Consider the following 15,563-nt stretch of genomic DNA (forward strand, 5'->3'; position numbering starts at 1 on the left):
GATGGCCAATGTAACCCCACCATTTAAAAAGGGATTCAGGGGTGATCCAGGAAAGTATAGACCGATGAGCCTGACTTCAGTGCCAGGAAAAATGGTGGAAACTGTTATAAAGAATAAAATCACAAAACATTTAGATAGATGTGGTTTGATGGGACACAGCCAGCATGGATTTACCCAAGGGATATCTTGCCTCACAAATCTCCTCCATTTTTTTAAGGGGTGAATAAACATGTGGACAAAGGTGAACTAGTAGATGTGGTATATTTGAATTTCCAGAAGGCGTTCAACAAAGTCCTTCATGAGAGGCTTCTAAGAAAACTAAAAAGTCATAGGATAGGAAATGATGTCCTTTTGAGGATTGCAAGTTGGTTAAAAGACAGGAAACAGAGAGTATGATTAAATACTCAGTTTCACAGTGGAGAAAGGTAAACAGTGGAGTGCCTCAGGGATCTGTACTTGGACTGGTGCTTTTTAATATATTTATAAATGATCTGGAAAGGGGTACATAGAGTGAGGTGATCAAATTTGCGGATGACACAAAATTATGCAGAGTAGTTAAATCTCAAGTGGATTGTGATGACTTGCAGGAGGATCTTGCGAGACTGGAAGATTGGACTTCCAAATGGCAGATGAAATTTAACTTGGACAAGTGCAAAGTGGTGCATATAGGGAAAAAAACTCTTGCTGTAGTTACATAATGTTAGGTTCTATCATATAAATTACCACCCAGGAAAGAGATTTAGGTGTCATAGTGGATAATACATTGAAATCGTTGGCCCAGTGTGCTGTGGCGATCAAAAAAGCAAACAGAATGTTGGGAATGGACAATAAAACGGAGGATGTCATAATGCCTCTGTATCGCTCCATGGTGAGATCGCACCTTGAATACTGAGTACAGTTCTGGTCACCATATCTCAAAAAGGATATAGCTGCACTGGAGAAAGTGCAGAGAAGGGCGACCAAAATGATAAGGGGCATGAAAGGCTACCCTATGAGTAAAGGCTAAAGAAGTTAGGGCTGTTCAGTTTGGAGAAGAGACTACTGAAGGGGGGATATGATAGAGGTCTACAAAATCATAAAATGACTTGAGCAAGTTAATGTAAATCTGTTATTTAGTCTCTCAGTTAATAGAAGGACCAGAGGGCAGTCCATTAAGTTAGCAAGTAGCTCATTTAAAACAAATCGAAGAAAATTATTTTTCACTTAGCGCATAGTTCTGGAATTCATTGCCAGAGGATGTGGTTACAGCAGTTAGTGTAACTGGGTTTAAAAAAGGTTTGTATAAGTTCCTAGAGGATAAATCCATAAACTGCTATGATGGTAATTAATAAGCAATAGTAGCTTGTGATCTATCTAATGTTTGGGTTCTTGCCAGCTATTTGTGACTTGCATTGACCGCTGTTGGAAACAATCCAAGTCTCTGGGCTTGATGGACCCTTGGTCTGACCCAGTTTGGCATATCTTATGTTCTTATGTGCTGGTGTCCCTTAGGGGGAAGGGCCTCCATGAGGCTGTATCTGTGTTAGACAGGGAATTAGTACATGTTGTTCCCAATTTAAAGCTTTTCTTTTTCTCTTCTGTTTGCATAATGACAGCGGGGTGGCTCTGCACACAACTGTGGGAAGCTGAAGGTTGGTCATGTGATCCTGGAGGTGAACGGATTCCCCATGCGAGGAAAGGAGCATCGGGAAGCTGCACGCATCATTGCTGAAGCTTTCAAGTCCAAAGAGAAAGATTATATTGATTTTTTGGTTACAGACTTCAATGTTGCACTTTAGGGAAGATGTGGCTGCAAAGAGACTGGGAGACTGAGTGGCCTATGAGGGTTCGGATTGCAAAACAGGAAGGGGTAGAAAAGTCCTGCTGTATCAAAACCATGTGTTAGGAGCATAGATCCCAATGCTAAATTCTGCATATCTGCCTGTCTGCATCCAGACCTTCCTACATGCATTCCACTGCCCCTTTCTCCCCCAATCCTCCAAGCCCCAAAGCATCCATCCAATATTCTGGTCCAGTACCTGGCTGCCGAGTGCCACCTTAGGGTACTGTCCAAGAGGGCAGAGTTTTCCTGAGCCTTGCACAAATCATTTAGGAGCTGAAGTGGCTCACTGGAGGATGCCCATGGTTGCCAAGATGATATATTGAAAAGAAAGTATTGCTATGTAGTACCGCAGTATCATGAACTGGCAGCAGAGATCCAGCTACAGGAAGCACTGCATGATGAAAGAGAAGAGGGTTAAAGCAACTGAAAATACAAAGCACTAGAGAGACAGAGGAGCAGACATGGATAGAGAGTGTTTACCTGACCACATTATAGGGAGGGGCAGATTTAACAAATCATTCGCTCCTGTGCCAACACTGTCCTAGTTTTACCCCCTCCTCACCCCTGTATTTCTCTTAATTTGAAGGGATAGTTTCATTGCTAAAGCTGGGACACTTTTTGCACTGAAACTAAACTGAAGCCAATGATTTTATAAACTTTGCCCTAAGGGCACTTAGTATTCCCTTTGGATTCTCTCCCCCCCCTCCCTTGGTCAGATTATTCCCTGTGACCCCTAAACTAAGAAGCAGAGTGGAGGAGCTATTAACTCATCTAGTGCAGTGCATTGAAGGGTGATTAGGCCTTTATGTCGGGAAGACCAGACTGGGGTGTGCAAATGTGTCCTTGGGCCTATCTTGTAACCCTCTTTTTACCGGGGCACTCACTAAGAGCAAGGGAGTCACCTTCAAATGCTGGAGAGCACTCACTAACTCAGTGCAGCTCTGGAATCTGGATTCTGCTGTGGGGAGGCAGCAAAGCTGAAAAGGCCAAAGGGATCACAGTTGGTCACTCCAAAAGAAAACCCATGCACTAGGTATTGTATTCCAAAACAAATATAAAGTTTAGCAAAGCCAAAAACCAAGCAGTTTGAGTACAGAATGCAAGGCAGAAAAACAGGTGACGGAGAGATAGAGTCCCTAAATAGCAAACATCTTCTCAAAACAAACTGAGTATCTGAGCAGAACACCTGGACCTCCCTTAGGATCCCCAGAATGTCAGGAAAATCCACTTCTCCCTTTCAAAAATGATTCTCAAATAATTTGCTGAAGGCCTGCAACCAGGAGAAATCCCTTTCTCTTAAGACCTGGAGTCAGAACCCAGGTCTTAAGAGAAAGGGAGCACCTTTCTCCTGTTAAATGAGAAGGGCAGTGTCCTTTTCCTCCCTGGAACCTGAAAAAACGCAGCCCTTTTGACTTCCTCTCCTGGAAAGCTTCTCTCAGTGCCTGTAGGAGTCCCAGTTTGTAAAACTTTGGATCTTTGACCCTTTCTATCACTCACATCTTTGGGCTACACCCTTGAAACCTCCCATTGTTGAAGGTTTGCACCATTAAACGTATAGTAAGGTCTAGTCAGCCTTAAATCCTTATCAGAGAGAATGGCTCTGCAGGACTGTGCTCAGAATGAAGCATCGCCTGAGAAACCTCCGTTAGATCTGCCCAGCGCCCTTGAGTTTGTGAAGGAGATTACATTTTCAGCAGGTCTTCAAGGTAAAATTCCGAGGAAGGATACCGAGGGGGAGGGAGACTGGTGAGGGCAAGGAAGAATTCTACAGTGACACACTGGGGACGGGCATCTGGGCAGAAAGGGTAGGCTTACGGCTCCTTATCTGCTGACAAGACCTAAATCACAATGTCCGTAGGAACTGTTCTCTGCCCAATCCTTGTCGCTGCTTGCTTAGGAGAGGCCCAGCACTCAACTCCTCCACCTCTGAGGTGACTCATGTCTCTGACCGCCTGTCGCTAAAACATTTCCATGCTGATACCTTCTTAACTTTATTTTCCATCTCTTAAACCTCTTTCCCTTCCTGTCTCACTCTCTGCTCAATATCTCTTTCTCGGGGCTGCCAGCTCATAAAAAATATCTTTTACTAACAGTCTGCCAGACTTTTCCCAACAACTTAACTTTTTTATTGATGCACATTTTCTTGTCACATTTGTTTTTGCACAGCTGGACTTACCCATGCCCAGCATCGCCCCCTTACGCACCATGAGTTAGTCCCCGGCTCCAGAGTTAATGCAGGATTCGGAGCTTGAGCCCAGGGCACCAGAGACATGGGCCCCATCGCTCAGGAAATTGATTTATTTATTTTTACTCACTGCCAGTAAATTTGCTGGCAGCTGGCAACCCTACTCTCTCACCCTTGCCTTACTGGACTCCATCTTCTTTCCCCAGAGTTGGGATAAGTAGGAGTGCTGCTGTGTGCGCATTAACACAAGAGGACATGTGTCTGCTAATGTATTTTTTAACTAAAAGCAAAATCTATTTTTTTGTACCTGAAGTCACTGAGGGAAATTCTGGGTGAGCGGCCTGACCACCACGCTCCTGGGATCCTGCGCACGTTCTGCTCGTCAATAAACTGAATCTTATACAAAGACAACCGCTCTCCTCCCCCTTCCCCTCTGTTCTAAATTTATTTTTTTTTTTGTTAGGAGGAAGACAACATCAGTTGGGTGCCCCAGTGTGTAGAGGGGGGGGGGGGGGGGCATCTTCTCTTGCTCAGACAACAGATGCTGTTTGACAAGGACAAGGGAAACTCTTCCCCCACCTCCCCTTACCATCGCCCCCCACCACCACCACCATAAATTTATCATGGTCAAAGACTCAGTACTGTACAGGGGAGCAGCGCTGCTAATTTGATCTAGTGCTACAGATTGTGCACTGGTATTGCTCCATACAAGAATCTCACCCAGCACAGGATGCCGTAGCACAGCAGAGAGAGCTCCCCCTTTCTCTTTGGGAGGATGGCGATGGATGCCGGAGCATCTCATTCCCTTCTGACATTTTGTTTCCGTTTTGTCACATTTACCTGTCTGGCATTGGGTCTCACTGCCGCCATTCCATCAAGGCCCGGCTCGTTCGTCTCTGAGCGCCCGAGTCCCATCTTCTGCGTTGTACAGTTTCACGGCGCGCTTTGTACATTATTGGCAGAATCACACTATTTATATAAAGAGCTTGTGAGTCTAATTTTTCAATAAATCTGCTGAATTAGAAAAAATAAAAACCTTGAGCCTTTCCATGCTTGTTCACTGGATCTCCGCGTTGCTGAGCAGGTTGTGAGTGGGAGAGGATCGCACCCTTTCTCCAGAAGCTCCGATATTTAAATAAGGGAAGAGAAGCCAACTAGCTCCACCAGTGCCACCTTGGATGAGCCTACGCATATTAGATCTTGGAAACTAAGCAGGATTAGGTCTGACTAGTACCTGGATGGGAGGCCACCAGGGAAAAGCAGATACTGTGGACTGCAGATGGCAAAGGTAAAACCTCTGCAGTTTTCCAGCATGCTCATGAGGAAATTAAGAGGTCCATATTCAGACACAGTCCGACTAACTTTGGAGGTATGGTCAATAGTGAAACTGCATTACTGAATATTGCTGGCTATCTTGAAGTTAGGTGGCTAACTTTAGGGCAGCTCTTAGGCCCGCCCGGACTTATCCAGCCAACTCAACTCCTCCCAGTTATGCCCTTGGAATGCCCCTAACTTGGCTGGCTAAATTCTAGCCGCCTGACTTATTAAGCGACTAAAATTTAGCCGGATATGTGCCCAAATATTCATGTAGCCATCTAACCTCTGAGTTAGCCGGCTGAATGCTTTTGGAATATGGACCTCTAAATTTCCTTGTTTCATTCCATTTTGAAAAATGGATGTTTCATTTTTAATGTCATTTTAAGTCAGCCCCACATCTGGCTCTGGTCTCTTACCCTATCTTCACATGGGTAGGATTAATCCCCAGTCGCGTCTGCCCCACCAGTGCTGTTTCTCAAACTAGCGCTGACCCAAGACCGGTGCCATTTTGAATTTTTGCCATACAGTGGCACCGGCCTTGGGTCAGCCAGTGCTATTCTGAGAAACGGCATCAGCGGGGCAGGACTGACTAGGGATCGTTCCTGCTCTGTCAGACCTGTGGATGGGGTGGGGGTTTTTTAATTTACAAAATGCTTTTTTTTTTTCCAGCAGGGAGATACCCAGACCGGATATTCTTTCATTTTCTTTTGTTTTTTACCCATTTTGTTTCCTTTTTTGAAATCTGTGCACACCCCTAATGTCGTGTGCTGTGATCACCTAGGTGTGAAAAATGAACAAGGTACCTACCACTATCCCAGACAGAAAAGCTAAAAACTAAGGAGGGTTTCCAAAAATTGGGAAGTACTAATGTGTCTGATGGACTGAAAAACCTGCAATAATATCTTGGAAAGGCACAGAATTCCCTCCTGAGCTTATTATGCCTGCAGGTGCCTATCACCTACCCTCCCCCCGCAGCATGGGAGGGTTTTACTGCTGGCTGAGCTCCTCTGCAAAAGATGAAATCACCAGCAGCAGGTGTAGCAGACAAACCTGCATCCAGCTGGGCAGCTCCCTCTAAGCAAGAGCTTGTGTGTTTTGCGAGAAAATGTATTTCTGGCAGGGAGAAGAACTGTTGACATCCAACTCCATAAGCAGTTAGCTGGAGTGCCTTGGCCTCTTGAAAGGGCCTTGTATGGAATGTTCTAGATTCCTTCAATCATTGCTCCTTTTCTCTGAATAAATGCCTAAGGTCCCCTGTTGATGCTGAGCTGCAAGGAGCAAAAAATGTGTAATTGAAAGCAAAGCACAGAAGTCCTGGCAGTAGCCTCTCTTTAAACAAAGTCAGTGTATCAGAAAAAAACCACCAGGATCATGACCTTGATAGAATTACAAAGCAGTCTGGCCGCCCTGCTAGTCCACTTGGTTACCTAGAGATTACAAAACTGTGTGTAGTTGCTGCCTTCTCTTGGGACTAATTTAACACATATTGGGACCAGCTTTTGAGAGCCTACTTCTTTTATCAAGTCAGCGCAGAATGCATTAAGGATTTTATTGGCCAAATAGACAGGTAAATTACAAGCTGCATGAGAATGGGGTTGTGGTGGGGTTTGACAGTGCATCACGGTTTTGAAAAACCCTGCTACACTGCCACTGTGATGCAGCCTGTAGTTTGTAGGTTGAGATTTCATGCACAGTTCATTCAGTTGAAAGGAGCACTGCTCTTGAAAACCAGTCACAAACAGGACTGGTGCAAAGGTTATTAGGCACTGTCCTTAGGCGAACCTTCAGCCTTTTGTGACACAGTTTCCCCCTGCCATTAACTTTCAGGACCATAGGCTACCCCTGATCCTTCAAGATTTTGATAATTAAACTCAACAATGATGATGACCCCCTCCCCCCCCCCCCCCCCCCCCCAGAACCAGGGCCGGTGTAAGATCATTTGGTACCCAAGGCGAACCTTCGGTCATGTGTCCCTTTCCCCAACTTACCTATTGGCAGCGGCTCCCTCCCATGGCAGCACTGGCTCCAGCACAGGCTATATTGGTTCTGGTACTGAAGCTCTCTGAATCTCACATTGGCAGGATTTTGGACATAGAACAATTTTCAAAAGGAACTTATGAGGATAAATACAGGTAAAAGGGCTTTTTGAAAATTGTCCACCCCAAAAGCTTCTAAAACTATGCATGGCTCAAAAGGAAAGTGTGCCTCATACTTTTCCTTTAAGAAGTGGTGCAAAGTCTGGGGGTAAAAGAACCCATGAATTTGAACCAAAATGTACCGTTTTGAGACTTGCTGCCATACATTTAAATATCAAATTTTGTTTCATATATATCTGCTATGTACAGCATATAATGCACTTAGCCCACCAGACGGTGTCTGGCTGTTGGCAATTGATGGCGTGTGCCTGCATGCTGACATGCACCTACGCATCCTATGATCCACTGAGGAGCCTACACACGAGGTATGCACGTATGCAAACAAGGTACGCACGTACGATCCGCTGTGAGATCAGCTGATGTGGATATTGGTGGGCTGCCAAATGGAGCCACAGCCTGGAAAAGAGGGCCACGGAACCGTTGAGAAGCACCCAGGTGGGAAGGAGGAGGAAAAATAGCAAGATTGCAGCAGGGAGGGGGAGGAGTGAAAGTGCTGGGTTCAGGCTGGGACAGAGGTCATGGGAGGGAAAATGGGGTGGGTAAGGTGTGCTAGGATCAGGTTGGGGAGAAGATAAGAGAGTTCTGGGCTCATACTGAGGAGAGGGGTGGAGTGGGTAAGGTGTGCTAGGATCAGGTTGGGGAGAGGATAAGAGATTCTGGGCTCATACTGAGGAGAGGGGTGGAATGGGTAAGGTGTGCTGGGGAGGGGTGGAAGAGAGTTCTAGGCTTAAGTTAGGGTGGGAAAGAGAGTTCTGAGGTTAGGCTGGGATAGGGGGAGAAGAGAGGGGTGTGAATAGGGTAATTTCACCAGGTATCAGCTAGTATGAGGTCAATATTCAAAAGCCATTTAGACGGATAACACAAAAGTTATCCGTCTAAAATAAATGGAAAATGTGGCATTTATCCATTTAAATTATAGCCAGATAAGTAATTATCCGGATGGGGAGTGTGCAGGGGATGAGGGGGCCTGGCACCAGGATTCTTCTTTCTGGGTGGTTAAAGGGGAAGGTGGGGAGGCAGCCTGATTGCATGATTGAAACTTGGGACCGGGGAGTGGAGCCTGGCATACGCCGGGCACTTCCTCAATCTTTAAAAAGGTTTTGGGGGAGGTAGTTGAATATGGCCTGTCAGTGCTGGGGAGGGAGGGGATTGGCTGCCCTTTACGGGCCGATTCAGTAAAATTTGTGGAAAAGCCGACGCTCCAAGGTTGGGCGCGTGATTCTGTATTTAAATGAGGGCCTGCGGTGGACAGCGGGTCTGACAGCCGACGCTTAATTTTACCGGCATCGTTGTCGAACCCGCTGACAGCCACGGGTTCAGAAAACGGGCGCAGGCAAAATTGAGCATCCATCTTCCAACCGCGGGCAGATTTTTAATTTTTTTTTTTTTAGAATTTTAATTTTTTTTTATTTTGGGGGCCTCCAACTTAATATCATTATGATATTAAGTCAGAGGGTGTACAGAAAAGCAGTTGGGGTTTTTTTTGCCTGTCTTTGTTCATGGGGGAACTTTGGCGGCCCTGCCCCAGAGTCCACCTTATTAACTCTGCAGTTGCTGGTTCTGCAGAGACATACGCTCCATGTGCAAGTAAAAATAAATTTTTTTTTCAATTTATTTTTTTATTCATTTTCAAAAAATACATCAAGAAAACATCTTCCGAAGATAGTGAGGGAGCCACAAAAAGAAAAAGCAAATCAATACCCTACAATTTACTCTTTCGGATAGTAGAAAGACTAGGGGGCACTTTATGAAGTTAGCATGTGGCACATTTAGAACCAATCCAAGAAAGTTCTTTTTTACTCAACGCACAATTAAACTCTGGAATTTGTTGCCAGAGGATGTGGTTAGTGCAGTTAGTGTAGCTGTGTTTAAAAAAGGATTGGATAAGTTCTTGGAGGAGAAATCCATTACATGCTATTAATTGAGTTGACTTGGAAAATAGCCACTGCTATTACTAGCAATGGTAACATGGGATAGACTTAGGTTTTGGGTTCTTGCCAGGTTTTTATGGCCTGGATTGGCCACTGTTGGAAACAGGATGCTGGGCTTGATGGACCCTTGGTCTGACCCAGTATTGCATGTTCTTATGTTCTATTAGAATCAAAACAATCATTTACAGCTCCACACTTCAAGCACACAACACTGAAATTCCAATACCCCAATCCATGAAGAAGAACGAAAAAACAAAAGGAAAATTGGGCTATAAATAGCAAATTAAAAAGTCCCAATGGCATGCACTATTATATCAAATCTTCATGTGGACACTGAGCACTAAAGGTGGACAAGAATGAATACCTTATGCTAGTGGTACTATGGTCCTTTATTAACAGCCCACAGCGTTTTAAAACACCTTGCAGGATACTGTGATGTGTGTTGAGATATTTTTCTTTCTAGCAGACTAATATCTGGTTATGCTTAAGTTATGGGATGATACTGCCTCATGAGACAGCTTTAAAAAATAATTATAATGTTTCCATAACTATATACATGGTAAATGCTTGTAGTCATTGAGTTTAAAATATTAGAAGTATGACAAATGTAGAGAGGATTATTGAGAAAAACATTGTCAGGTGATTGGCTCAGATCTGTATGCCTAATCCCCACCCGTGTTACCCTTGAGTCCAGTCAAAAAATCTGTTCTGACGCCTCTGTTCCTACTAAAGTTCCGGTTTATGCTTCTGTAAATCTTGGCTCTCCCAGATTTATATCCAGGTGAAGCAATCGGCAGAAAGCAAACAGCCAAGAGGAGGAGTTTTAAAATTTTGAATCACTGTGTACAATAAAAATTATCTATAAAAAATGTTTAGTTAGGAAACAGAAAGTGAAAGAGGCTTTTTTTTTTTTTTTGTCAAACTCCCAGTGTGCTGGCAGCTAGAACTTTTGACAAATACTCGTTCATGCTATCGCTCAGCCTTGAGCAGAAGCGAAAAGAGCGGGGAGGGGGGGTGTTTAAATCACGATACTCCGCCCCTTTCCTCTGGGCTGCCCAATCCGGACCTCCGGAGCTGCATATACCATAGATTATGCTAAAAAGGCAGGTTGGCAGTCTCAGAGGCAGCAAGCTGCTAGCTGCGGGCTGCTGTGTATGCGTGTCTGGGTGCAGCGTGAGCCGCGGGACTTCCGCGGCGTGGAGCAAACTTTTCATTTCTCAGCATCCGCAGGTGAGCAGCAGGCACGGAACAGTCGACCGTACAAAGTTAATCAAGCGTCATAGGGCAAGGGAAGGAGCTTTCCTTGCTCAGGATTGGGGTGCGTGTGCTCGATCGCCTGTGCCCGGGGCAGGGGCGGGGGAGGCTCAGGCCGCGCTCTCTCCTAGGTGCTGGATCGGAGCTCGGGGATGCTGTGGGGGTAAGATCTGGAAGAGGGAGAAGAAAGGGGAATGCATGGTGTCCAGAGGTCCCGGACTCTGTTACACTTTGGATCGGAGCTCGGGGTGCTGCGGAACCATGTTTTGCAGTAAGGGGTGTGCAGTCAATGCGTGTGCCCCTGGCCTGAGCCCCCACACTGGCTGGGGTCTGGGGGTCAGTGAGCCCCGTGTGGGGACCCCCAGACTCTCTCTGTGCCTTGGGTAGGAGCTGGCCTTGCCTCTCTTTACTTTTGGCTTGGCTTTGGTTTGTGTGCGGCTTCCTTGGCAACGAGGCGACAATGAGCCTCTGCCAGGAGCCGCCTCGGGGTGGAATGCGGGGCTGTACCTGCGTCTTGACAGTGGCGCTAGAGCAGCACTATACCTACACAGTGTAGTCTATCCGAGAGGAGGCAGCTGCTTCTCTTTTTCAGGCTATTAAGATGCTTAAGACCGGACAGCTTTTCTTGGTGTGAGGGATGTTTCATAAGAGTTGCATCAGAGCTAGTTCCCATCACATGCAGCTGCTAAAGCACATTAACTGCTCTTTGTATTACCATCATCAGTTTAGCTTACTGGGTGTAGTCTATTCACGGGACAAGTAGATCCAGTTCTGGTTTTACCTAATTGCAAGCCTGGTCTAAAAAGTAGATCTGATTTCCCTCTACACCTCCCCCCCACCTCAAAAAAAGGCAGGACTACAATTCCTGGCATGCAGTGAGGACAAGATCTACTTGTCCTGCTAAAAATCAGAGCCTGCCCTAAGCCAATGATAATATCACATTGCAAAGGCCAATCCTGTAAATATTTAAAATGTAATGAAAATAAAACTTGGTCTTCTACATAGTTGAAAGACCTGTGAAACACAAATTTAAAAAATATTGTACAAAAATCCCTTTTAAAGGATACAGCTTTTTCTTTGCTGGTTTTCACATTATTCTGAATTGGTGGTGGTGGTGATGTGGGTAACAAAAGGCACAAATCCATAAATCATTTCCTCACCACCCTCCCTCCCATAGCCTGCTTGTAGTGATAAGATTCACTACACCTGCTCAAGATGTTTGTAAATCAGACTGTTATGACCGTCGGCTGCGGGCAGCCGCGGCCGACCCAACTCTCATCCTGCCATGTCTGGCCCTCCTCTCCAGGGGAACTCGCGGCTCTGGCCAGCCATTGTCGCCGCACGGTCCCTGGCCCTCCTTGCTCCACATGGCAGCTGGGATGCCGCCGGCCCACGATCTGACTCCAGGCCTCCCTAGGCTCACGCGCGTGCCATTTGTTCACTATTTAAAGGGCCAATGGCGGAAACCCCTGGGCTGTCCCTGACTGATGACATTATTACCTTGGGATGTTTAAGCACCTCCTTTCGCCTATGCAAACTGACTTGACAACAAGTTCCATCGCCTCACTGGTGCTTGTTCCTGTCTCTCCGGACCCGTGGTTCCTGCCTTGGATCTCCGCCTGCTGATCTGGACTCTGGCTCGGGTACCTGCTCCTCAGGGGCCTGCTTGCGCTTCCTTTGGGAGACCTGGTCTCCAGGCTTCCCTGCTCCTTGGGCTAGCCCCTGTGCTCCTCACCAGAGATCCTGCCGTCTCGCTCCTCCGCTCCTCGGGGTGGCCTCAGCATTGCCTATCAGAGATCCCATCTCTGTTTCCCCGCTCCTCGGGGCAGTCTCTATGCTACCACACCGGAGATTCTGACTCTACGCTTCCCCGCTCCTCGGGGCAGCCTCTACATCACTATATCAGAGACTTTGACTCTACGCTTCCCTGCTCCTTGGAGCAGCCTGTACTTCGCTTTGTCAGAGACTTTGACTCTACACTTCCCCGCTCCTCGGGGCAGTCTCTATCCTACCACACCGGAGACTCTGACTCTACGCTTCCCCGCTCCTCGGGGCAGCCCCTACGTCATCACACCAGAGACTCTGTTGCTACGCTGTCCCGCCCCTCGGGACAGTCTCTGCACCACTCCTTCAGGGATCCTGTCTCCCCGCTCTTCGGGGCCTGTCTGGCGCACCTTTGCCTTGGAGGTTCCTTCTCTGGTACAACGTCTCTTCAGTCCTGCCTAAATACTGTGACCCCTCTGAACTGTGCCTCTTCGCCCCGCTCCTCGGGGCGCCTCACAGTATATCTCAGTGCAGGTACCTGCGATCACGTGGCAGTGACGCAGGGCGTTCTCACTCTACTAAACTACAGTCGTGTCCCCCGCTGCAGCTGACCTCGCCTCCTGACGGTGAGGACCTGTGGGGCCCCTCCCCTCAGGTAGTATCAACTCCACCTCAGGCCAAGGATCCACGAAACCCACGAATCCTAACACAGACTGGAGGGGGGGGAAAAGACTCAGTAGAGAGAATTTACGGTTGAAGTTTTCCAAGGCCTGATGAGAGAGAACTGCTGAGTCTCTGATGTCCTTAACATCAATGAGGTGCCCAGTGTACGAGACACTTTTAAACCTGGTGCATATTTCTACTCTTGCCTCTTCCCAGGTTCTGTCAGTGGCAGGGATTAGGGCCAGAGCTCTCAACAGGATTGATGGCTTTAAGATACGACATCCAGGGTTGGGACATTTCCTGCCTTCAAGGCTGAACTGGCACTGCCCTGCATGCTTTTCCTTTGTCTTGCCCGTCTAGCCACTGTTCCCTGTCCCACACTGCGAAGGGAGGCATGCTCTGCCCTGCAACACCCTGCCTCTGCAGGCAGCCTCCTCACCTACAGTTGGCTGTGATGGAGATGGCCCTGGAGGTGACACAGTTATGTTAGAGGAAATGTTTTGCCACTTGTTTCTAGGAGAGGGTTCCTCTAATGAGCTATTTGATAAATAATGGCCCCTTGATGATTTCTTCCTTTCTCTCCCCCAGTGGCATGCTGTTCTCTGTTTCTGCTTTACTCTTGCTGCTGCTTCATTCCTTCTGTCTGATTGTGAACTGCTGAAAGAGCAAATGAGAAAGTATATTTAGGAAGCCGAACATATCGAAATGTTATGAAGGGGTTTTTTTTTTAATTAAGCCAAGACCCCTAATCCTTTGCTGGGGGACCTGACTGCATGTGTTCCAAATTTGTGAAGTTGTTGTCTCTGTGTGCTCCGATGCCTTGTGTTGGGTTAACGTGAAAATGATCTGTAGATGATGCTTTCATTCTGATGGGTTGTTTTTTTGTTCTTAAAAGCAACATCAGGATAGGACAACCCAGGAAGCAAAACACATCCGTTCACTAGCCCAGGGGCCAAACCACAATTTTATACAAAATGGTGTAAGGCTGTGACTGAACTGGTCTATGGAAGTGACACAGAATATCTGCAGAACACAGAATAGCTACAAAAGCGCATGCTGTGTTGTACACTAAAGGTGTTATTCCTGCCCAATCAAAAGTAGTTTTTTTACACCTTTTGTTTTCAGGCTCTTTTATTACTACTACTACTACCACTACTACTACTTATCACTTTTAAAGTGCTACTTGACATTTGCAGCACTGTACAAAAACATATGAGACAGTCCCTGCTCAGAGCTTACAATCTAACAAAGACCTTACAGGGCAAAATGGGAATTTAATTTATTATGAAATGGTTCTAATCAGTAAGACTGTGAGTGGGATAATCAGGGGTTAAGAGTTAAAAGCAGCTTCAAAATGATTTGAGTTTTAGATTGAATTTGAAAGCCAGAAAGGGAGCATGATGCATCAACTCAGAAAGTCTATTCCAAGGATATGGTGCAGCAAGATGGAAAGCACAGAGTCAGGAGCTGGTGGTGGAGAAGAAGGCATAGAAGAGAGTGACTTGCCTGATGAGCAGAGCTCATGAGGAGGGTAGAGGGAGAAATGAAGTAGTGTCTGAGGAGCTGCAGAGTGAAGACTCTGGTAAGTGAGTACTAAGAGAAGCTTGATCTATATGTGGAAACAGACAGGGAGCTAATGTAGTGACTTGAGAAGAGGGGTTATATGGTTGTAGTAACTTTGGTGAAAGAGAAGTCGTGCAGCTGAATTTTGGGTAGATTGTAGTGGAGAGAGATGATTCACAGGGAATGTAAGTGGGACGAGATGTAAGAGTGGATAAAAGGTTTGGGGTAGTATGTTCAGAAAGGAAGGGATGTATTTTGATGTTATAGAGAAAGAAATGACACATTTTAGCAGTGTTCATGGATATGTGTAAAGAAAGAGAGAGAGGTGTTGAAGATGATCTCAAGGTTACGGGTAGAGGGGATGGGATTGATGACCGTGTTATCCACAGTCATAGAGAAAGGGGAAAGAGGGAAAGTAGGTGTGGGGGGAACAATAAGGCCATGTAGAGTTGAAGATGGTGGTGGAATATTCACCATATTATTAGATGAACAAGTTGAGATCCTGATTAACTTTCTGGCATAGAGGGGTAGATCTGGGTATCATCATCATAAAGATGGCATTGAAAGCCATGAGAAGAGATCAGAGCATCAAAAGGAATGAGTATAGAGAAAGAAGAGAAAATGGCCCAGGGGGGAGCCCTGAGGCACACCAGTTGATAGTGGGTGGCAGTAGAGGAGGACACATTAAAAGAGGTGAGAAGAGAACCAGGACAGAGGCAGATGGTGATCAACAGTGTCAGATGAAGATAGGTCATTGGAGACTTTAGCAAGGCCTATTTCTGTGGCATGTAGAGGGTGAAAACCAGACTGAAGTGGATCTAGAATGACTTAAGATGAAACAAAGTCAAGACAGCACTCAGACGGAAAAAGAGAGATGGGATGATAGCAGGGTAGACGTAAGCCAGTGA

At 46.3% G+C, this 15,563-nt stretch overlaps 2 protein-coding genes across 3 annotated transcripts in view; both read left to right on the forward strand.

Moving 5' to 3' along the window:
- WHRN (whirlin) overlaps positions 1–2,649 on the forward strand; it is a 235,156-nt gene extending 232,507 nt beyond the window's left edge. For both annotated transcript variants that reach the window (XM_029613720.1, XM_029613721.1), the window contains one exon: positions 1,596–2,649. In XM_029613720.1, the coding sequence (XP_029469580.1) occupies positions 1,596–1,778 (183 nt within the window). In that variant the 3' untranslated portion in view covers positions 1,779–2,649. The remainder of the gene's footprint in view (positions 1–1,595) is intronic.
- Positions 2,650–10,527: 7,878 nt separating this feature from the next.
- AKNA (AT-hook transcription factor) overlaps positions 10,528–15,563 on the forward strand; it is a 123,023-nt gene continuing 117,987 nt past the window's right edge. The window contains exon 1 of the mRNA XM_029611374.1: positions 10,528–10,641. The gene's annotated coding sequence lies outside the window, so the exon portion shown is untranslated. The remainder of the gene's footprint in view (positions 10,642–15,563) is intronic.

Source organism: Rhinatrema bivittatum, chromosome 8, assembly GCF_901001135.1.
Source record: "Rhinatrema bivittatum chromosome 8, aRhiBiv1.1, whole genome shotgun sequence".
NCBI lineage: Eukaryota > Metazoa > Chordata > Amphibia > Gymnophiona > Rhinatrematidae > Rhinatrema > Rhinatrema bivittatum.